Source organism: Barbus barbus (genome assembly GCF_936440315.1).
Source record: "Barbus barbus genome assembly, chromosome: 17".
In the NCBI taxonomy this organism is placed as follows: Eukaryota; Metazoa; Chordata; class Actinopteri; order Cypriniformes; family Cyprinidae; genus Barbus; species Barbus barbus.
In genome coordinates, this window is record NC_136745.1 from 8,085,391 (window position 1) to 8,110,860 (window position 25,470).

Consider the following 25,470-nt stretch of genomic DNA (forward strand, 5'->3'; position numbering starts at 1 on the left):
GTGACAGTCTGTATATTAAGTGTATCATTCAACTTTTTCCCATGGTATCGAATCGGGAGGTAGGTGTATCGTCCCATCACTACTTTTTAACATTCGTTTCTTATTTATTTGGTTCCACCTTGTTTGTTAATTTTTAGTATTTTATATTTAATTTAGGGCTGTCAATCTATTAAAATAATTCATTGCGATTAATCGCATGATTGTCATGAGTTGACTCGTGATTAATCACAACTTAATCGTACATTTTCATCTGTTCTAATGGACCTTAAATTAATATTTTCAAGTTTTTAATACTCTAATCAACATGGGCATGGACAAATATGGATGCTTTATGCCAGTGGTCGGCAACAGAATCCTGAAGAATGTGGGAAACAGAGCAGTTCTGGGGCATTTTTTTTTCCTACTATGGAAGTCAATGGTGCCCCAAAACAGCCTGGTTACAAACTTTCTTCAGAATATCTTCCTTTGTGTTCAGCAGGACAAAAAAATTCATACAGGTTTGGAACTACTTGAGGGTGAGTAAATGATGACAGAATTTAAAGTTTTTGGGGTGAACCATCCCTTTAAACTCTTCTATTTTGTAAAAGGATTAGTCCAACGAATCATTTGATTTGTAATGCGTACTGAACCGAAAGCCGTAACGAACGGTTCAATATGAATATGTGTATCGTTACGCCCTTAATATATGTACAAAACAAAAAATTAAATAAATCACACGCTGTCTTTCCAGGCACATTTTCATTTTTCTAATATAAAAAGTTGCGTAAACCTGCTCATAATGGATCCCTGAGTCAAAAGAGCATCACCTCCTCGAACACGACTCCATCCGTGTGTTTGTCCAGTCCTCTGTCAGCTGCTTCCTCCTCCACCTCCTGCGGGTCCGAGTTGATCTGAGCGACTCCCAGCCTGTAGAGGCCGTCTCTGATCATCACCACCTCCCCCGGCTGACAGGCGATCAGCACCTCCGTGATCTGCTGGTTCACGATGTCTCTGCTGCTCAGGAAGTCCAGCAGGCGGTTATAGAGGTAGTAATACGCGGCGTTATCAAACACGAGAGCTTTGTGCCGAAGCGTCGTCACACTGCTGTCGCCGATGCTGCTTTCACTCTGGGGTTGGTCACAGATCTCTGCGACGGCGTCGGTGTACGGCTCCAGCTCTTTGCAGAGGCTGATGGCGTGATGGGCGTCGTGGAGGGCGTTTGGCCTGTCTGGTCGCACTATCCAGCGAGAGGTGGATTTGGTGAGAGGGTGCAGATGAGGGTTGGACTCGGTCGCTGTCAGATCCAAACTGTACGGCTGGTCCTGAAGCGCCGAGCATGAGACATACTGAAAGAAGGGAGGAGACAGACGGGATCGACATGTTAAATGACAATCAAGCGTTTTAAAATCTGTAAACTGCAAGGAAAATTTTGTATAAGGTGTATGACTCAACAACATGTCTTTTTTGAAGGAATATTTTTATATCAGTTTTATTTGTACAGCCCTTTTCACAGTATTTGACATCTCAAAGTATCTTTTCAGAAATAAATGGTCTAAGTTATGATATTTTAATATACTTGTCACTATCAATGTGCTGTGCAGAAAGATTCTTAAAAATGCATTTTTCTTTGTATATGTGTTAATATTATATAATGTTAATGTATGTGTGTGCAGGGTTATTATAGTTAACTACAACTACAAATAATTCATCACTTGAAATAAATTAAACTTTAAATTAAATTTAATTTAATTTAACCTTTAACTTATTTCATATCGTGCTGTTCTAAAACAACTAAAATTTAAAAACATAAAATAAAAACATGAAAAAAAAAACAACTAAAAATGGCAAAAACAAAATTTTTGGAAAATACAAAAATAAAAACTAATTCAAAAAAACTATATTAGTATCTTAATGATGGAAAATAAAAATGGAAAAATATTTTTAATGATATATTATGATGACGAATATTATTGTCAATATAATTTAATAATATAACTATTATATTATTAAATATATTATTATTAATAATTATAATTATTATTTTATAATTTATTAAAACAAATTATCTGACTTTATTAATTAAAAGTAATATATATAATGTATATATGCTATTATACTTTTGATTATAATTGCCTTTTTTCTAGATTTAAAAAAATATATATTTTGTTGTGTGTTTTTGTAATTTTTTTTTAAATATTTCTGTATAATTTTCATAATTTTTTACTTTTTATTTTTGGCTCTTTTAGTACATCAAGAGTTAAACTAACTGAAAATGAGAAATGTTGTGTTGGCAGCTAGCTAGAATTTTATTTCAGTTCCTGTTTTATTATATTTTCACATAAAGATTTTTGTTTTAGTTTCAGTTAACTATAATATAACCCTGATATTGTTTACACTTATATTTTTGTTACTGTAGCAGTAGTAAAAGAGCATGACAAGTTATGATTGTTTTGGAGCAATTCATATGTGGACCTTTGTGAAATATGTAATTGCAATAGAAGCATTATAATAAGTATTAATATAATGACATTTTTGGTGATCTGTTCTCACCTGTGGTGGTGTTGTAGGGTCAGAGAAACATCCCTGATTCTTCCCCCACATCTGTGAAGCCAGTTCAGGATATAATACGTCAGTGGAGAGCGCCACCTTCTGGGCACAATCTGCCACGTACACCGGTGGCCAAAACCGGGACGAAACCAGCAGGTCCAGATGATCTCGTGTGCTTTCTCTGCGGGCAATATACTTGGATCCACAGACGACCTGCAGAGATCAGACTCGCACATCAGCTCATGTTCACATCACATGATCAATACAGAGCTGTGCTGTAGTGAGTCTGGTACCTGATGAGGGCAGACTTTACTGAGTCTGCCTGCCGTCAGGAGCGCGCCGGGCTGCTGCGCCGTCCACAGGCCGCTCTGTGTATGCCAGCAGCTCATCCTGTCAAACGAGAAAAGCAGGCCATTCTGTCATAAATACTACAGGAATATTTAGAGTAATTCCACTTGATGTCTAGAAATGGCATGTGTAGGGAGGAGAAAGTGTGATAGAGTTGCTTTGTGTTACTGAATAATTAATAATAGTGATATTATCACTTCGACTGCACCGACACTATCAGATGTAAAAAGATTTACAACTTTTTTTAAATGCGTTTTTCTGGATTTTTTTGTTGTTATTCTGTCTCTCTCCATTAAAATAAACCTAGCATTAAAATTATATATATATATATACAGGTCCTTTTAAAAAAATTAGCATATTGTGATAAAGTTCATTATTTTCTGTAATGTACTGATAAACATTAGACTTTCATATATTTTAGATTCATTACAACACAACTGAAGTAGTTCAAGCCTTTTATTGTTTTAATATTGATGATTTTGGCATACAGCTCATGAAAACCCAAAATTCCTATCTCAAAAAATTAGCATATTTCATCCCACCAATAAAAGAAAAGTGTTTTTAATACAAAAAAAAGTCAACCTTCAAATAATTATGTTCAGTTATGCACTCAATACTTGGTCGGGAATCCTTTTGCAGAAATGACTGCTTCAATGCGGCGTGGCATGGAGGCAATCAGCCTGTGGCACTGCTGAGGTGTTATGGAGGCCCAGGATGCTTCGATAGCGGCCTTAAGCTCATCCAGAGTGTTGGGTCTTGCGTCTCTCAACTTTCTCTTCACAATATCCCACAGATTCTCTATGGGGCTCAGGTCAGGAGAGTTGGCAGGCCAATTGAGCACAGTAATACCATGGTCAGTAAACCATTTACCAGTGGTTTTGGCACTGTGAGCAGGTGCCAGGTCGTGCTGAAAAATGAAATCTTCATCTCCATAAAGCTTTTCAGCAGATGGAAGCATGAAGTGCTCCAAAATCTCCTGATAGCTAGCTGCATTGACCCTGCCCTTGATAAAACACAGTGGACCAACACCAGCATCACTGACTGTGGGTACTTGACACTGGACTTCAGGCATTTTGGCATTTCCCTCTCCCCAGTCTTCCTCCAGACTCTGGCACCTTGATTTCCGAATGACATGCAAAATTTGCTTTCATCCGAAAAAAGTACTTTGGACCACTGAGCAACAGTCCAGTGCTGCTTCTCTGTAGCCCAGGTCAGGCGCTTCTGCCGCTGTTTCTGGTTCAAAAGTGGCTTGACCTGGGGAATGCGGCACCTGTAGCCCATTTCCTGCACACGCCTGTACACGGTGGCTCTGGATGTTTCTACTCCAGACTCAGTCCACTGCTTCCGCAGGTCCCCCAAGGTCTGGAATCGGTCCTTCTCCACAATCTTCCTCAGGGTCCGGTCACCTCTTCTCGTTGTGCTGCATTTTCTGCCACACTTTTTCCTTCCCACAGACTTCCCACTGAGGTGCCTTGATACAGCACTCTGGGAACAGCCTATTCGTTCAGAAATTTCTTTCTGTGTCTTACCCTCTTGCTTGAGGGTGTCAATGATGGCCTTCTGGACAGCAGTCAGGTCGGCAGTCTTACCCATGATTGCGGTTTGGAGTAATGAACCAGGCTGGGAGTTTTTAAAAGCCTCAGGAATCTTTTGCAGGTGTTTAGAGTTAATTAGTTGATTCAGATGATTAGGTTAATAGCTCGTTTAGAGAACCTTTTCATGATATGTTAATTTTTTGAGATAGGAATTTTGGGTTTTCATGAGCTGTATGCCAAAATCATCAATATTAAAACAATAAAAGGCTTGAACTACTTCAGTTGTGTTGTAATGAATCTAACATATATGAAAGTCTAATGTTTATCAGTACATTACAGAAAATAATGAACTTTATCACAATATGCTAATTTTTTGAAAAGGACCTGTATATATATATATATATAACGTACACCTTGCTAGTACCAGGTTGGACCCCCTTTTGCCTTGAGAACTGCCTTAATTCTTCGTGGCATAGATTCAACAAGGTGTTGGAAACATTCCTTCAGAGATTTTGGTCCATATTGACATGATAGCATTACGCAGTTGCTGCAGATTTGTTGGCTGCACATCCATGATGCGAATCTCCCGTTCCACCACATCCCAAAGGTGCTCTATTGGATTGAGATCTGGTGACTGTGGAGGCTATTTGAGTAAAGTGAACTCATTGTCATGTTCAAGAAACCAGTCTGAGATGATTTGAGCTTTGTGACATGGTGAATTATCCTGCTGGAAGTAGCCATCAGAAGATGGGTACACTGTAGTCATAAAGGGATGGACACTCAGGTAGGCTGTGGCATTTAAACGATGCTCAATTGGTACTAAGGGGCCCAAGAAAATATCCCCCACACATTACACCACCACCAGCCTGAACCGTTGAGATAAGGCAGGATGAATCCATGCTTTCATGTTCTTTACGCCAAATTCTGACCCTGCCATCTGAATGTCGCAGCAGAAATCGAGACTCATCAAACCAGGCAACGTTTTTCCAATCTTCTATTGTCTAATTTTGGTGAGCCTGTGTGAATTGTAGCCTCAGTTTCCTGTTCTTAGCTGACAGAAGCAGCACCCGGTGTGGTCTTCTGCTGCTGTAGCCCATCTGCTTCAGGGTTCGACATGTTGTGCGTTCAGAGATGGTATTCTGCATACCTTGGTTGTAACGATTGGTTATTTGAGTTACTGTTGCCTTTCTATCATCTCTAACCAGTCTGCCCATTGTCCTCTGACTTCTGACATCAACAAAGCATTTTCTTCCACACAACTGCCGCTCACTGGATATTTTCTCTTTTTCGAACAATTCTCTGTAAACCCTAGAGATGGTTGTGCGTGAAAATCCCAGTAGATCAGCAGTTTTTGAAATACTCAGACCAGCCCGTCTGGCACCAACAACCATTCCACGTTCAAAGTCACTTAAATCCCCTTTCTTCCCCATTCTGATGCTCGGATTGAACTTCAGCAAGTCGTCTTCACCACATCTAGATGCCTAAATGCATTGAGTTGCTGCCATGTGATTGGCTGATTAGCAATTTGTGTTACCAAGCAATTGAACAGGTACCTAATAAAGTGGCCGGTGAGTGTATATGTGTGTGTGTGTGAGTGTGTATATATATATATATATATATATATATATATATATATATATATATATATATATATTAGGGCCGGGACTCGATTAAAAAAATTAATCTAATTAATTAGAGGCTTTGTAATTAATTAATCGCATTTTAATCGCATATAAATATGTGACCTGAGAACAGTGAGAAGTAAGTTTTTTTATATGGATTTTTAAATTTCCCATCCACAGGGCCAACCAAAGCGGTCTCATCAGCTTCTTTGTCCATGTTCACTGTGGTTTGTTTTTGTCTGTTTCTCAATATGCGTTCTTCAGCGATCTTGTGTCCTTGTGTTCTCGTTCTACGTCATCATTAACCGTCGAAGTTCAGTTCCAATTCTCAAGAACGCAAGTACAGAGGATGCATGAAAGTGCCCGGATATGTTCTTGAAACTGAGGATGCATCGAGTGCAGACTTGAGAGAATTGAGCCGTTAGAAATCCCAGAAAACGCTGTGGGTGGCCGGTGTACGGAAGCCTGTAAGCTTTAAAGTCGCTCTCACAAATACTTAACGGCTCTTCAAGTTGAAAGTAAACATTTATCGTTTTGTTTTGGTTAATTTTAATAAAGTTATAAGACCCGGAGAAAGTCTGCATTTTTATTGGCATATTAAAATGAATCTTAACAGTAAAACATACAACGCTGTAAAATAAAACAATACAATTATATGATAGTAATATCTATAATAGTATGAAATGTTTTAATAAGTTATGACATTTTGTAATATTTATTGTTCATTGGTCGCTGCTTATGCTGAGACTATGCGGTCAGTTAAGCAAGAATGCAGTACATCTCAGTTCTCAGAAGTGTGCGTTCTGTGTTCTCGCGTCCTTCTGAGTTCGTTCTTCCAAGGAAGCTTGGCAAGACCGGTCTCCACGAGAACGCAAGTCCGTTCTTTGCGTTCTTGGAATTGAGAAACAGCCTTTAGTCTTTTTTTACAGTCTATTGTCTGAACGCTAGTTGGTGCTCCAGTATAATCGGTCCGCCGAAACTCATCCAGTGAGAAACGTTCCGCGGTGCAAAAATAAGTGCGATTAAAATGCGTTAAAAAAAATTTACGCGTTCTTTTTGTGTAATTAATTAATCTAAATTAACGCGTTAAAGTCCCGGCCCTAATATATATATATATATATACACACACACATAAACACACATATGCATATATATATATATATATATATATATACTCTACATACATATATACATTTTTTAAATATATATATTTTTTTTTTCTGTTAGTACTAAGTTATAGTATGTACTTGGGGTGGAACGGAACATAGATGTCACGGTTCGATACGTTTCGGTACAACAGGAAAAAACTAAATCTACTACGCTCGGTTTCTTTTAATTTATTTTGAACAGACAGTAGTACAAATTATAATTTTTGCAACCTAGATGTGAAAATACTAAATATTATTACATTATGTTATATAAAATCTGCAGTACATATATACATACAAGGAATAAATTCTTGAAATATATTAGATTTAGTTTACAGATAAACAAGGGGAAAAAAACTGTGCGACACGTAACGTAGACTATATGCTGGGTTTCTGTTAATTTTTGTGCTGGTATAAGGAAACAGTTGAAGAGATCGCGCCGGAGTGCGCACACACACACACACACACACAAAATACATCAGTTCCAGCTTTGCTAACTTGACAGCGCAGTTGGTACTTTATCAAAATAAAATACAGTGAACCAAACATCAGCGAGTCCGCCTCTGTGTCACCGTTGGAACGTGACTGAAGTACAAAGCCTATCATTTACATAATAAATAATAGTTTAGTATTCAGATACGTTACATCACAAATATAGAAATATTATGGAATATTTGGATTTGTGCCGAATGAGAGAGGTAAGATACACGAGCACAAAGCCCCATTTCGCAAACAGTTGAGTGCACGAGCCTTTAAAGTATACTTTGTCAGTCTATGTGAGAGGCGCGTTCAGAATCAGCACATGGTCACTGTCTAGTGGGCTTTGTTTTAAAGCGCGCAACTCATGGCAGTCGATGTTCTTCTGCTGGCGGTTATCGAACAGCGTTGCATTGTTGCGGGCGCCCCCTTCTGGATTGGGGGTGAATTGCCTGTATTCGTTGTAGGGCCTCATGCACCGAACCGAGATGTCCATACCGTGACGGTTCGGTACGAATACATGTATCTTTGCACCCCTAGTATGTACCCATTTAGATGCTGTGTTAACGTGTGTGTGTGTGTGTATATGTGTTGCTGTGTACTTTATCACTGTGTGTAGCAGCAGGAATCCCACACTTCTCCAGCACGTCTCTAAGCTCCTCTTCGCTGTGCTGATCCATCTGATCAGGCATCAGACAGCCCTCATGGATCAGACGCACCAGGACAGATGGGTCCCCTGAAACACACACACACAAACAGAGAGACTAATGCTGAAATCAAGCATTAAAGTATTATAATAAAGCCTGACATATGAAACAATAGTCTGAAAAATCCACTGAAATGAAACAGTTTATCCAACCTTTAGACAAAACATAAAAAAGGTTTGCTTAGATGTTTTATGTTTTGTATCATATTTGATCCATCAGGCTTTTATGTGTCATAGAGTCTGATATAGGCTCAATTTTGTTTAGAGACTCAAACTGAGCACAAATATGCAATTTAGTGCAGATGCTGATATTTATATGGACAAAAAGTATGAAACTCTGATTGTAATGTAAAACAATGAGATCTTCATAACAGTGTAGCAGATGCATAAAATTATATAAATATCAGTCGTCACTCTGTATCTCCAATAAGATGCCTTAGTAAGATGATATTTAAATACTTAGTTTGATGTTCAAACCATATAATGCAATGCAATAAAATGGTGATTGAGAGATGAACAAATAAATGTTCTATATACAGTGGGTACGGAAAGTATTCAGACCCCCTTAAATTTTTCACTCTTTGTTATATTGCAGCCATTTGCTAAAATCATTTAAATTCATTTTTTTTCCTCATTAATGTACACACAGCACCCCATATTGACAGAAAAACACAGAATTGTTGACATTTTTGCAGATTTATTAAAAAAGAAAAACTGAAATATCACATGGTCCTAAGTATTCAGTAGATCTGCAGGGAGGAATGGCAGAGGATCCCCAAATTCAGGTGTGAAAAACTTGTTGCATCTTTCCCAAAAAGACTCATGGCTGTATTAGATCAAAAGGGTGCTTCTACTAAATACTGAGCAAAGGGTCTGAATACTTAGGACCATGTGATATTTCAGATTTTCTTTTTTAATAAATTAGCAAAAATGTCAACATTTCTGTGTTTTTCTGTCAATATGGGGTGCTGTGTGTACATTAATGAGGAAAAAAATGAACTTAAATGATTTTAGCAAATGGCTGCAATATAACAAAGAGTGAAAAATTTAAGGGGGTCTGAATACTTTCCGTACCCACTGTATATATATATATATATATATATATATATATATATATATATATATATATATATATATATATATATATATATATGACCCAAATAAGATCTTTCACTGTATATTGTCATCTGAACAAGTAACAAGTCTGCCACGTTTGTTCTGACCAACTGAGGAAAAAAGCATTACCATAAATCGCGCTACCAATGGTGATTAAATCTAACAATCGGTTAGCTCATATCACATCTAACTGTGCAAATTATTATTATTGTTAGCCTATACTTTATTCTCAAATTATTAATGTTAACAACATCATCATTGACTATGAGTATAGTGTGTATTAGCGTGTAGATTTCAATTCCTGTACAGTCTAATCTAATTGTAAATGTTCCTCAAATACCTGATGATCATATTTGATACTCACTGATTTTTCTGGATAATCAAGTAAAGCTAAACTGCTTCAGTCCAGTAAGTGTTCATCATTAAATATCAAAATTATTCTTGTTTACTTAAAATATCAGTAAAGATTTGACAGCAGAAAGACATATGAAGCACAAGCTGAAGGTGGACATTTGTACAATTATACTATCAGACATTTTACTTGCTAAAACGTCTACGCTATCAATCAGACGACAGAAGGCATGTGGTAGATTGTGTGCAACAGGTTTAACAGCAAAGTTTTGATCATTAGAGGCCATAGTTAAACAGTCACTCAGTCATCTCAGTACCTCTGAGCTGCGTGTCAGATGTGATTTTGTCTTTCTCTGTGTTGATGACGGTGGTGTTTCTCATAAGAGGAGGGATGAACGGGGCGATGATTGAGGCATCGAAGCGCGTGATGGGAAAGCTGGAGGGAAACGCCGCCTGCTCCAGCGCCTCGTTCTCCATCGTCAGCCAAAACTCGTCAATGTGAACATCATCTGTCACCTGGAAATCAGGCCACGTGAACTACAGATGGAGAATGAACAGTCATTTATCTGAAGTTATATCTGAGTTACTGTGCTACATTTGACCTCATTACAATTTGAGTTATTTTAGTATTTATATGCCATTACAGTATAGCTATATAGTATATGAATATTTTGAATTATATATTTTATATTTTTGTTTAAAGCTGCAGTCTGTAAGTTTGGCCTCTTTGTCGCCATCTCTGTTTGAAAACCTGGAATTGCAGCTTTTTGCCGAATTAACTTGCTTGCGTGGGGTTGTGAGTCGGCACGGCTCCAGCGCGGATGAATCTAATGTTTTGAAGAGTATGTGTGGCAGTCAGTGGATATTTGGTACTTCGCAATCACAGATTCTAGCCTACGTCTTGGAATATATGATCCAAATAAGAATTTCCACCAGATATTGTTATCTGAACAAGTAACAAGTCTGCCACGTTTGTTCTGACCAACTGAGGAAAAAAGCATTACCATAAATCGCGCTACCAATGGTGATTAAATCTAACAATCGGTTAGCTCATATCACATCAAACCGTGCAAATTATTATTATTGCTATACTTTATTCTCAAATTATTAATGTTAACAACATCAGCATTGCGTGACTATGAGTATAGTGTGTATTAGCGTGTAGATTTCAATTTCTGTACAGTCTAATCTAATTGTCATGCCATTCAAATTTCATATTAAGAAATTCTTTTAACCCAAAAAGCAAACTATGCTCCCTTCGAACTGGTTTTCTTTAAAATACAAATCTTGTGTAATCCCATCTGTAATCAGAAGCATATTTAAAGGAGACATATTATGCCCCTTTTTACAATATGTAATATAAGTCTCTGGTGTCCCCAGAATGTGTCTGTGAAGTTTCAGCTCAAAATAACCCAGAGATCATTTACTATATCATTTTGAAAATGCCTATTTTGAGTGGAAGCAGAAACACTCTGATTTTTGTGCCTGTTTCTTTAAATCCAAATGAGCTGCTGCTCCCGCCCCCTTTCCAGAACAGAGCTGTGCCATTTCAGCTGGTACCTGCTAAAAACATCTGTTTTGGTTCTGATTATCAAGTTTATCGCGCTACAATCATGTGTTTTAAACCATATAAATCTTATTAAACCTAATAAAAATAGACGTAAGTGAACAATAGCCTTTAAAATTACTTAAAATACATATATAATAGCAATGAGTCAACAATTAGTTCAAAAGCAAGAAATCATATGGTTTTATTGAACAAAACTGTTAAAATACATAATTTATTATAAACAATAGAGCTAATGTGCATTACGCCTTACAACAAAGGCCTGCAGGGGGCACCAACGGCCTGACGATTGTTTATAAGGAATCCTTATTATATAAATTGACCAAGCACCATTTAATTAAAATGTCTTTATATTAAATCTTTAATATTTGTCCATTTCTTTAGGACAGAAATGCTATGGCCACAGTAATTAAATGAATATGCGTACATCAAAACGTTCAAAATTGTACATTCAAAATTGAAACTGATTTACCTTGCAAATGTGATGAAATGGTGAGTGTTGCGTTCCCAGATGAACGTTATAATAAACCCAAACTCACAACAACATGCAGAGATGGAGTTTGAGACGCTCCATGTGTAAATGATAGCAGTTTCTGCGGAACTACTGTGAACGAAGCCGCTGTGTGGCGCACGCACTTAACCTACACGCATGGAAATAATTAAAGCGCATATAGGCTACTGTATTAGAATTGCATCGCATATAATTATTTAATTAAATCGTAGCGTTTGTGAATTCACAATTATGCTTAATTGTGATTTTTAAATGGGTTTAATATATCATGCAGCCTTGGAAAAGTTGGTTAGTCGATGCAAGCAAAATGAAGTCGACGATTTTTAAAAATCGAATAGTCAACTAATATAGACGAATCGCGACAGCTCTAATACTAAAATAAATGTCTAAAATTTATACAGACAAAAAAACTAAGAAAATTACAAAACAACAACATTAAAACTACTAAATAAAAACGGAAAGAAAAATACAAAATAAAAACATCAAAATATAAATAAAAACTATAATAGTATCTTATTAATACTAATATAACATTGCCGTTACCTCCACGTTTTTGAGCAGTAACACATTGTTGGGGTTGCGCTGTGCGATTTCCAGTTTGGGAGCGATTCCGCACACGCCACAGATCATGTCGTTATAGTCTCGAACCGTCAGACACTCAAACGCCCAGTAACCGCTGCAGAACAGATTCTGAACACACGACAGCTGATCCGAGCTCAACGCGCCGTCTGAACCACACACAGAGAGACACGTCAACCTCACGCACACGCTCAGCATACGAGAGACGAGGATGAGGATGAGGATGAAGCACCTGTGAGAGTCAGTGAGTGTTTGATTACACTGAGAGCAGCGTGTGCGGGTTCATCGCCCAGTCTGATCTGATGTCTCATCTTAAAGAACAAATCCAGTGTCACCAGCAGCTTATTACCCACGTTAAACAGACCTGAGAAAAACAAGCACAAAGAGACTCAACATGTTGCATTCTCAATGTTACATTATAGTATAAAACCATTTTAGAGGTTTTTAAATGTTTTTATTTTTTCATTTTATTAGTTTTTTAAATTCTATAAAGTTTTATTTAGTATTTTATTTCAAAATAGTTTTTTATTTTCATATTTTCTGTTTACATTTTAATTTTAACAATAAAAAAAACAAATAAGTTATTTTTTGAAATTATATAGTCTATATAGTTTTTTGATTAATTTTATTTTATTTTAAATGAGTTTTCTTATTTTTTATATATATATATATATATTTAAATATGTAAATATAAAAATGTAAATATTTAAATATAAACTCTTCACTTTGAAAAAAACCTAAATGATACGATTTTGTTATTTGAAAAAATCTGGTCCCCTTTTATTTCTTTTTTTTTGCAAGGTTGTGATTGATACCTGGATTGTTCTCTGCAAACCTATGATTAATATGTTTATTATGCCTTCACCACCCATTTTTATCATTGGATAGCACTCTTGGGTTATGTTTTTGGGCTGTTATATTTTTATTTATTCATTTGTTTTTTACTTTTCATTTCTCCTTTTTTCTTTTTTGTAAATTTTCTTTTTCTGTTGTCATTATAACAAAGTGAAGTTACAAATGTTCATTTGCTGAATTCCTTAATGAAAATTTTAAACACAGAAATGTTGCCTTAACAAATAAATTGAAATGAAATAAGATTAAGGTTTTTTAATACTTTATTTTATTTTTTTAATTTTATTTATATAAAGCTGGTGTCTGAATAAAATCCTGTCATGGAAAAGCAACAGTTTTGAAAGTATCTTTCAGAGGAAATTAATTAGAAGCATATTTAACATCTGATTTAATGACAAACATTTTTTCGTGCGTGTGTGTATTTACCTGGGTGCAGGTCTGTGAAACTGTGCATGGCCAGACACTGAAGATTCGTACAGACTTTCAGCTGCAGAGTGACGGGACGAATCAAGCGCTCCGTCAACAACCAGCATTCCTCCAAACCAGCAAGCGAACTAAACAATACAAAACAACAACACCACAACATGTAGATCTTCATATGAGAACACATGAGTTTCGTCTGATCAGGCTGCTCTCACCTCTGGTCTCCTTTGAGCAGTGGGTATTGACACAGACTGCAGTGTGTGGCCGCCGGCTCGTAGAAGCTCGGCCAGCAGCTGCTCTCCTCGGTGTGCTTCTGCTGGCCGTTGAGCTGCTGTATGAGATTGAAGACGTCCTGCAGCTCGCTCTCGCTCTCGCTCTCGGGGAACTGCAGACAGGAGCGGAGCAGACTGATGGTGGAGTGACGCTGCTGCTCTTTCTGAGCGCCGCTCAGAGGCTGAGACCCGTCCGACAGAACCGCAGAAGAGCACACATCCTCAGAGGACGGCTGGAGAAAACACACAACCAGAGGAAACACGATTTCAACTCAGCTTTTTGCTAGATGCGTTATGTAAATGACCATTAACAATGCAAAACCCCTCTTAAAGTCCAAATTTATTTTTTGTTTTATGTTGCCAACATTTCTTATTTTTGTTTAGAGACAAAACTGACATATATCAGTTATATATATATATATATATATATATATATATATATATATATATATATAATATAATATAAAGCATTACAAAAAAAAATAAACTAAAACTCAAAATAAAAAAATAAAAAAATTTAATTTCAGTTATTTGCCAAAACAAACATTTCCCATTTTTGTTTAGTTTAAAACCTGATGTACCAAAATTGCTCACACAAAAAGTGTTAGCAAAAACTATATAGACATAATTAAATAAAGATTATAAAAATGACACAAAAAAACAACACTACTAAAACCTGGAATAAAATAAGTGATAAGTAAAATACAATATTAAAAAATGTATTTAAATTCAGCAAGTTGCCAAGGCATTTTCATTTTCATATGCATAATATGTAAAAAAATTAAATTAAAAAATTAAAAAAGTGACAAAAACGTTTATCAAACTGAAAATTTAAATTATATAAAACAACAAAATTACTAAAACCTGTATCAAAATGAACATTAAAACTATATAAAAATAGAAACTACTTCAAAATACTAATTGAAACAATAATGGTTTATTAATTATACCAAAATAACACTAATTAGATGGTATTTTTGAGTTACTAGCAGTGGTTTAAGCTGACTGTCGGCTGTGCAGTGAGTGCTGAAGCTCACTGTGAGTTTGTTCTTCTTGGGGGGTTTGTTGGTGAGTTCACAGCCGCAGCTCGGACAGCGCTGAGGTTTATGTCTGTTTTTATAGACGTAATCACATGCTGGATTCTTACATCGACCGCGACCTCTCGCTGTAGACAAACCCAGAGCCTGAGGAACAGACAACACATACAGAGCTGATCAACAGTCCCCAGACTGAATACTGAATCTGTACGTATGAAAGCAGGACTACATCACAGACATATATTCTGAAACGTTTTGTGCTTTGTGTCAGCAGTGTATGAACACTAACTAGGGTGGATCCAGTTGTCTTCTTGAAGGGCAGCATGGAGAGGATCTTGACGCCGTTGTCTGTGATGATGTACTGGTTACTGCTGACCGTGATGGACTTCTGAAATCACAGTTCAACAACTTTCACAATCTATCTGTCACGAATCTGGTCCATGCTCTTCCGGACAATCACCACCAGATGTCACTCACTCACCACATTGACTCTCACACCACACTTCTCTGGACTGCAATACCCACAATCCATTGCACTGACGACACGCAGCTGATTACACTGATCACACAGCTGAATTCACTGATCACCCCATCACACACACTATTTAACCTGGGACTTCCTCTTGCTCTGGGCCGAGTATTGTTAGCGTATATCACTCCCCAAGCGATAGCAACTCTACAGAGCCATTATCCTAGTCTTGCCTTGTTTTCTTGCTGTGTCTGACCCTGCCCGTGTTCCCTGGATTTTCCCTTGCCTCTGCCGTTTGGACTCTGTTCGCTCCCTGTTTGGATTATTGCTCTCAACTCTGGATTATCTCTCTGCCTTGCCCCTTTGGATACTGTTCGCTCATCGTTGACCCACGCTTGCTCCACGGATTGCTTTGTCTTGCCCTTGCCATACCTGTTTGCCACTGTTTGACCCTGCCTGTCTCACCATGTTTTATAATAAAGCTTTGCACATGGATCCGCACGTCTCACGTCTCGTCAGCCCCGTAACACTATCACAGACATCAATCTCAAAGTATTATTATTTTCATCTCAGATTATTGTTATTATTATTTCAGATTGGTATTATTGTCCGATTATTTTTATTGTTAGTATTATTCTCTCAGATTTTATTATTATTATTACTTTGTATTATTATTATTATTATTGTTGTTATTATATTGTTATTTTTTATTCTTATTATTGTTTTTTCTATTACTTTATTATTCTATCAGATTATTATTGTTATTATTTTGTATTATCACTTATTAGTATTATTAATCAGTTATTTTAATTTTTTTATTTTGAGTATATTTTATTGTTGTTGTTATTGTTATTTTTGTTATTATTCTCGCAGATTATTTTTTATTTTGTTGTTTTTGTTTTTATTTCTTTATTATTCTCTCAGATTATAATTATTATTTTATATTATTACTATTATTATTTTATATTTATTATTCTCTCAGATTATTTTTACACTTCTCTCAGATTATTATTATTATTTTGTATTATTACTATTATTGTTGTTCTATTTAATATTCTCTTAGATTATTTTTATTCTCCTCTCAGATTATTATTGTTATTTAATATTTTTACTATTGTTGTTGTTATTTTTGTTCTTTTCTCAGATAATTTTTTCTTTTTGCTGTTGTTGTTTTTATTAATTTATTATTCTCTCAGATTATTTTTATCATTATTATTTTGTAATGTTATGATCATTCTCTCAGAGTGAGATGTAATGTAAGTAAAGAAGTCGTGGCCTAATGGTTAGAGAGTCGGACTCGTAATCGAAAGGTTGCGAGTTCGAGCCCCCGGCCGGCAGGAATTGTAGGTGGGGGGAGGGAATGTCCAGCGCTCTCTCCACCCTCAATACCACGACTGAGGTGCCCTTGAGCAAGGCACTGAACCCCCAACTGCTCCCCGGGCGCCGCAGCATGGCTGCCCACTGCTCCGGGTGTGTGTTCACGGTGTGTGTGTGTGTGTGTGTGGATTTGTTCACTACTCACTGCTGTGTGTGTGCACTTGGATGGGTTAAAGGCAGAGCACCAATTTCGAGTATGGGTCACCATACTTGACAATACGTCACGACTTAAAGTCACCTGTTGTAAGGCACTGGGTGTGATCATGTTTGAGGGTGCTGGGTTTCAGTCCTGCGATGTGTTCACTGGCTGATGGTTTCTCTGGAAACAAGAACACACACAATACACCTCAGAGAGTCGACGGAGAAGAAGATAATAAGAAACCCAACAGATATAAACACAAGAACAACAGATCATTAGTCGTTTCTCACCAGCTTTGATGGCAGCAGCGTCTGGTTTGACTTTATCAGGAGGAACCGTGATCCACTGCACCACTGCAGACTGAGCAGCCGCATCTGTCAACATCAGACGGATTTAATTTACATTTTCAATTTCTGCACATGTGCATGGGATCAGGGACTAGTCTAGTGTCTTTAAATAAAGTTTGCCTCACTATTCTGGGCAGGAGCTGGAAGAATGGCTCGTATCCGGCGTTTCTGTATAGCACTACTAGCTTTTTCTCTCGTGACAACCTGAATATGACCACCACCCAATGATCTGAAATGAACAAAACAGACAGCTGAATAAGGAAAAACATGACAATAAAATATTCAATACTTCATACATATTGTGCAGTACTCACTGTGTGCTGCCTACTGTTAAAAAAGACTATAGTCACATGATCTTATTAAACTGCATGAATCAATACGGTCATTTTTCATTTCCAATTTTGTGTTGAAATGTTGGAACTTTTATCAGTCAAAAAAAGAGATGTTAAAAATCACAGATGAGATCATTTCTAGTATATGTGTCACACTGCAAATGAGTGTTGTTATTGGTAACTAAAATAACAACTATTACAAACCATTTTCAGTGATTGAAATCAAATCAAATATAAATATTATATTAAAAACTAAAAAAAAAAAAAAAATTATATAACTAAAATCAATTTAAATTGAAGAACTAAAATGACTAAAACTGGAATCGAAAAAAATTAAAGCTAAAGAGAATCATTTAAAAAACAGAACAAATTAAAACAAAAAAGAAATGTAAAAAAATAATATTAAAAATGACAAAAGCACAACAAAAATGACTAAAACATAAAAACTAGTAATATAAAAAGAACAGCAAATTCCAAATATTAATAAATACTATAATAACATATAGATAACACTATAATAACACTTCTGAAAATGGAAGTACATTGCATTGTGGGATAAATTCTCTGTAACCTGTATATTTTGGCAAATACAGAAGGTCATCCAGGTATTTCAAGCATACAGTAAATGATGTGCAGATAGAGTATGAGTCGTGTACTGGGTTTCTTACAGCACAGATGTGCATTTGGCGCTCTGCTCTCCATCAGATGCTTTGACAGCGGCTCCATCAGGTGCTTGTTGGGCGGACGCTGCATTCACCCGCTCTCTCTTTTTTCGGGCCGCCCTGCGAACAGCCACAGTCACGCCATCCTGAGCTTTATCTGAAGAGGTTTTCTGAGTAATAACGGAAGCTGTCGTCTGCTCTTCTGTCTGTTCTGTGTCTCTTGACAACGTCTCACTAGTGTCTGATGGATGAGGTTTAGAGTCGTCACACTGATTTCCTGAAGATGGGTCAGACGTTTTGACCGAGCTTCTCTTACCCTGTAAAAAGAGGGAAATACAGTCTGTTTTAATATTTCTCTGTTTTTAGGAACACAAATTTAAACAAAAACTACATTATTAGTTCAGGAAGTCTCATATTTCAGGTCATCAGCTTTTTATGATTTTATATTATAATTTACATTTATATCATATAGATTCTTATTATATTTATATTTTAAAAATATATACTATTTATACCCTTTCTGTTATTATTTGTTAACTTTAATTAGATAATTGTAACACTTTAAAGTATTTCTTTTAAAATATTTTGTTATTTATAAAAATCGAAAGAAAACAAGTCAACAATACATGTTTTCATGAAGTAGAAAATACATGGAAAGAGAAATTCACTTCTGTGAACCCTCATATGAATGTTTAGTACATATTTTTCACTGTATGCTTTGCTTTGATTTAATTATCTAGAATGAGTATCAGACATGAGTAAGTTGAGTTACACATAATAACAGCAGCATGGGTTTGAGGACATAATAACAGCAGCATGGGTGCCCCCCATTTTCCTCCGAGGTGTTGTCCGCAGTTGGGGCACTGGGGCGGTTTGTGACGGGTAACGTATGAAAACACACACCCAGGTGTGGTGCAGTTGCCTCGGCCCCGCCGTGTGTATTTGATGGGCTGAAAACAGAACAGATATGTTACATGCATTATGCACAGAAAACTGGAAAGCACTTGGGAAATATCTCAAGCATCAATTAGACTTCTAAAGGTACACAGCAGGGCTTATAGTTAACTAAAACTACAAAAACATCTTCATTACTTAAAAAACTTAAACATTTTATTTCAGCTAGAATTTCTCCTTCACTTATTTTAACTTGATGTACTAAAATAACTCAACTAAACCTAAAACTGAAAAAGAAACCTAATAAAAATTACCAAACACACAATGTTATTAAAGCTAAAATATTTTTTTATTTTCTAAAATAATTTAAATATTTTACATTTATATCATACATTTTATACTATCTATATTTACTTTTATTATTACTACTATTTATTTCAATATTGAAGCTTTTAAATAAGTATTTATGTATGTGTGTATATCTTTAATAATATAACAATATATTATTTTAATGTATAATAGCATTAATAAAAATACATTTAAAATGTATTATGCACTGAAAAAATTCAAACTAATTTTTTTTTTTAAAAGAAGACAAAACCATACACACACAAAAAAAACTTTAAATAAAATTATTATATATGTTCTTAAATAATTTAGAAAATATAAAAATAAAAACAAATTCAAAATATGAATAAAAACTATAATAGTTTTCAATGATACTAAAATAACACTGGTGCACAGATTTATTTGAGGCTGTTTGGGAATAAAATGTCACTGTGTTGATAAAGTTTGCCTGGTTTGTGCTCTCATAAAACTACACACATTTATTCCCATTTGTTTGGCTATTTTGTTCAACAGATTTGTCTAAGTTAGCAGGTCGTGGTCAGAAGGAAATGTGCTCGTTACGTAAATCCATTGTGCTGTATATTGCTATGACAGATGATTTACTGACCAGTTTAAATGAGGGTTTGGGTTCTGTCTTCACAGTGCTCACTAACGGAAACATCATTCTTGGACTGGCCGTGTTAATCCCTTTATTCTCCACGAGACCCTGAAAAACACAAGACCCAGAGTAAATACTAATCACTCTTTAATCATTTCTAAAGAGCTGGACATTCATTAATTCTCTTCATTCAAGGTAAAGCACCTTTATGTTGTAATGTGGATGATTGACAGCTCACCTGATTGGGTATTATGGCAACTAGATGAGTGGCATCTGCTTTGATCTGCGGCATCAAAGCCCTGCCCTCCATTCCATTCTCTATTGCCATGCCAATATCACCATACAACACTCGAGACTCCTCCCTCTTCACGAGCAGAGGAGCAGCTTTGTGAGCGTCCCGGCCGACAACCGGCAGTCTTTCAGTAGTGCTCTGGGACGGTGTGTCCTCATTGAGCGCCTCGATGGCGATGCACTGCTCCGTCAGCTCCACCTCACTGTCCAGAGTCACGGGGGACACCAGCGTCTCCTGCGCCGGAGCCCGAGGGGCTATATCCACGGCCGCGTCCACCAGCGTGTCCATCTCGCCGTCTCCCTCGGCCCGCTCGCCCCCTGCTGAACTCTTGGGCAGGAGCACGTAATTCCCCCTCGGGAGGATCTTGCGGAAACCTGGGACGTCCTGAGAGGATGCGGCTGCTGATTGGCTGCTCTGTGAAAGGAGACATAAAATTGACAGTTATGAGACTTTTGGAGGGAAATGTGCTTTATTACACTGAAATACAAATACAAATCATTTGTATGTGAATACAAGTTTGCCTACTTTTCTTTTAACTAAATTATACAATTTCTTATTTATTTCAAAGCAAAATATGACCTAGACAGTTTACTATGTTTACATATAGTAGATCTTAAAAGTCAAAATGCAATTTTTCTTTTATGGTATAAAAAAGTTTCAGGTTTGCTGTAAGCTGCACAATTTGGATACATTTTTTGTGATCATATATCAGTACGACTATAATATATATATATATATATACACACACACAGAGTTATAACATAGAAATATTTTTAATTTTATATATATCATACATATATATATTTATATATATCATTTAAATAATAGATTTATAATATTGATTTATTGAAAGTGATATTTTTGTATCATTGATTTACATTGATATACTATTAGAATGTTTGTTTTTCGTTATTTATACATTTCCTTTTTTCAGTTTAATTTTAATGATGTGTTTTTATAATTTCTTTAAAAATGCATCTATGTAATTTTATTATTTATTAGTTTTAGTTGGTTTAGTTTTAGATATTTTAGTACTTCAAGTTACACTAAATGAAAATGAGAAATGCTGAATATAAGCTAAAATAAAAATAAAGTTTCTTTATATTTTATACTTTAATCAGTTAATGTTTATTCATTTGAAATAACAATAATGTTTTTTTTATATGGTTTTAGTTTTGGTTAGCTATAATAACCGAGGTAATAATAATAATTATTGTAATATTTCACTGTAAAACAAAAAATGTTTTAAGAAAAATAATATAATAAGAATGTTATTATACAGTCAGCACTGCATTATTATAATATCAATATTTATGGTTGTCTTAATTTTTTTCATTTTCAAAACCATCAAGGTTTAATTTTGGCAGAAAACCACAGAGTAAAGCTTATTTTTTGTTTATAAGCACTTCTCATTACATGTTTTGGAAGATGGATGAAAAAGAAAGCAGTGCCATGCTTCACTCTGAAAAGCTATTTGATAATGCCACTAAGCCATATCATAATTTTAGTTTTATTACAATTAATCTTGCAGCCATATAGTATTCATAACTTTCAAAATGTAAACAGTTTTGATGAATAGAAACAAAATATGTCTTCTAATTCATAATAATTTTTTATGTTTTAAATTAGGAAGCTGCAACTACACAAGTTAATATAACTGCATTAATCATATTTAGTTACTCAGTTAACAGGCTTACCGGGTCGATGCCGTCTTTCTCCATGCGCGCTCTCTCCAGGTAATAACCTCGATCTGCCACGTTCAGCCTCTTCCAGCTGTCGCTGATGCATTTGTTGATCTCAGACTGCGGCAGGTCCGGATGCTCCTGCTGGACACTCTGATGCACGTCAAAGTAATACAGCAGATATGCCGACCTGTGAGAGAAAGACGGGCTGCTAGTGCAGGAAACTACAAGTGAACTGCCTGTGCGTTCATGTTTCTCAGTGAAGATCTACCTGGGCTTCTTAGGTTTGTCCGAGTTCTCCACGCTGCCTTTGCTCTTGCGTTTCTTCTTGGGTGAAGGAAGTTCCAGAAGTGTGTAGCAGCTCTCCACCTCCATCTCTCCATAGATGGCCTCCATCTCTGAAGAAACAGAGAAAGAGAATCAAAGAACTGGGTAGAGACCTTAAAAATCAAGTAATTTATGTATTATCAATACAATTCGGGAGGTATCATTCTGGATTTATCCTTTAAAACGGGTGATTGTAAGGTTTTGGAAAGACTGACTTTTTTTAATGAGAAAAATGACAGCATTGTCTTTTCATAAATACAAATATTGAAATGCAACCCAAAGAAATTATGTTTTATTTTTCTACTATAATGAAGTTGAATTTAAAATATGGTATATTATAAATTTAGTAGTGCTGTCAAATGATTAATCGCATCCAAAATAAAAGTTTTTGTTTACATAATATATGTGTGTATACTGTGTATATATAACACATGCATGTATGTATTTAAGAAAAATATGTTAAATACATTTATATATAATATAAAATAAGAATATAAATGTATATACATAAATATTTTCAAAATATATACTGTATGTGTGTGTGTTTATATATACATAATAAATATACACAGTACACATACATAAACAAAAACTTTTATTTTGGATGCGATTAATCGTTTGACAGCACTAAAATTGAGATATTATATGGAAAATTATATATCCACAAATGTAAATTGGCATCACAAAAACCTTCTTTTCCTCATTTTAAAATAAAAATAGGTCCTTCTTATTTTAACAGCAAAAATAAATTATTTTGAAACTAAATTATTAATATGTTCATCTCAGTATTGATTTATATCTTTTAGTATATATATATATATATGTGTGTGTGTGTGTGTGTGTGTGTGTGTGTGTGTGTGTGTGTGTGTGTGTGTGAGAATGAAAGATAAATGTGTTTCTAGACACTTGTGAGATTTAAGTATATTTTTATGAAAATATAATGCGTGTAAATACTAATGGTCATGAAACATATAATTAAATGTTTTATGTTGTATTAAGGTAATGGTCTTTGATAAATAGTATGAGACGATCATTATAATATAACAATATTTTATAATAATAATCAATTACAAACGTCTTTTGATGAAAGATAGAATATGTTTAATGTAAAACAGCAATTTAATTCCAATACATAAATATTCGTATTAGTATATTTTGAGTTGTTGCTAACGTTAAACATATTTTCTTTTCTTTTTTAATTTTGTGAAGAAATAACGATGTTTCGTTACATTACTTAAATGATACTAATGTACTTCAGGGAATACTATGGTATTACTACTATAGTACACATACAAAACAAGGTACTTTTTATAAACATGGTAAAACTAGTTAACAGAGTACAGCTGGAGCAGATGCAGGTAAACAACATCAACGTTATTAGGACCGCATCACGTGACACTCCTTAACCGTCTTCATGCATTCAAATATAAACACTTATATGAGTTTAACTCATATACGTGAGAGACGAAGGAGATTGTTGTTGACTTCAGGAGAGTACACACTCAGCATGCCCCTCTGACCATCAACGGTGCGACTGTGGAGAGAGTGAGCAGCACCAAGTTCCTGGGTGTGCACATCACTGAGGACCTCTCCTGGACTAACAACACTGTAGCACTGGCCAAGAAAGCACAGCAGCGTCTCTACTTCCTCCGCAAACTCAGAAGAGCCAGAGCCCCGACCCCCATCATGTGCACCTTCTACAGAGGCACCATCGAGAGCATCCTAACCAGCTGCATCACTGTGTGGTATGGCGCTTGCAATGCATCCTGCCGCAAGTCACTTCAGCGCATAGTGAGAGCAGCTGAGAAGATCGTTGGTGTCTCTCTCCCCTCCCTCCAGGACATTTACAGCACCCGTCTCACCCGCAGAGCCCTCCGCATTGCAGGTGATCCCACCCACCCGACACACAGCTTCTTCAGTCTGCTGCCATCAGGGAGGAGACTGCGGAGTCTCCAGGTGAGGACCAGCAGACTGAAGGACAGCTTCATACATTAGGCTGTCAGGAAGCTGAACTCCCTCCCGTCCTTGCCCCCCCTCCCCTCTTTCACCCCCATTTAACACAGCAACACACTAGGAACTCTGATTCTGTGACCCCCCCCCCCCCCCCCCCCATTATTTTTCTACAATGTCCTCAGACTGATAAGCTCTTTTGCACTACAAATATATCTACACAGTGTTGTTTTTATTTAACTGGTTTTGCACTCTATCTGCCATGCGCCTTATGCCACTTTATCGATCTAATTCTTATTTTTTTCTACAATATCCTCATTTGTATAGTTGTATGTAACTTACATATGTTTAAACTGTATTTATCTGTATCTGAACGTGTTTAATGTTAACTGTATGCACCAAGGGTCTGAGAGTAACGCAATTTCAATTATCTGTATGTATGTGCTGTACATGTGGAAGAATTGACAATAAAGCAGACTTGACTTGACTTGAACTGCCGTTTATTTACGTGTGTGTGTGTGTGTGTGTGTGTGTGTGTGTTGAGAGCTGATACTGACTGTCCGCGGCCAATGAGCGCGTGTCTTATTGAAGCCGTAGGCTACCTGATGGAGTGCAGGACCGGTCCAAACCCAGACCAGTCTCTCCTCACACCGGTACCGGGGATCCGGATCATGTGTGTGTGAGGCGCGGTGTTTTAGCTGTGTTTCCTGCAGTATAGTGCACTAAAATGGCGGAGGAGAGATCAGATGAACAACTGGAGTCCCAATGAGAGTTTCATCTGCAGCTGAATAGCGTACGGCTACGGCTTTTAATTTGCCGTCGTGTTTAAGTGATTTTTTATTTTATTTTACTTGTATGTAAAAGGCATATACTGGCTAATTAATTTCTATGTTAATAACTGTTTCCCAGGCTACATAAAATCGCTCTTCCCGCATTGGGCGCAATTAAGCAATCGTGAAAGCAATGAGAAAAGTAACGCGTAT

General features: G+C 36.2%; 1 protein-coding gene across 1 annotated transcript; it reads right to left on the reverse strand.

Moving 5' to 3' along the window:
* Positions 1-25,269, reverse strand: LOC306883207 (HMG domain-containing protein 3-like). The gene is given in 22 exon segments (XM_079438326.1): positions 1-1,325; positions 2,530-2,739; positions 2,820-2,942; positions 8,259-8,392; positions 10,147-10,366; positions 12,451-12,635; positions 12,719-12,850; positions 13,765-13,892; positions 13,977-14,266; positions 15,071-15,217; positions 15,360-15,458; positions 17,155-17,179; positions 17,181-17,235; positions 17,346-17,429; positions 17,528-17,631; positions 18,403-18,637; positions 19,169-19,346; positions 20,246-20,344; positions 20,475-20,942; positions 22,226-22,400; positions 22,482-22,608; positions 25,090-25,269. Coding segments are annotated over 21 exon segments (3,750 nt in total). The 5' UTR covers positions 22,607-22,608; positions 25,090-25,269; the 3' UTR covers positions 1-791.
* Positions 25,270-25,470: the final 201 nt, after the last annotated feature.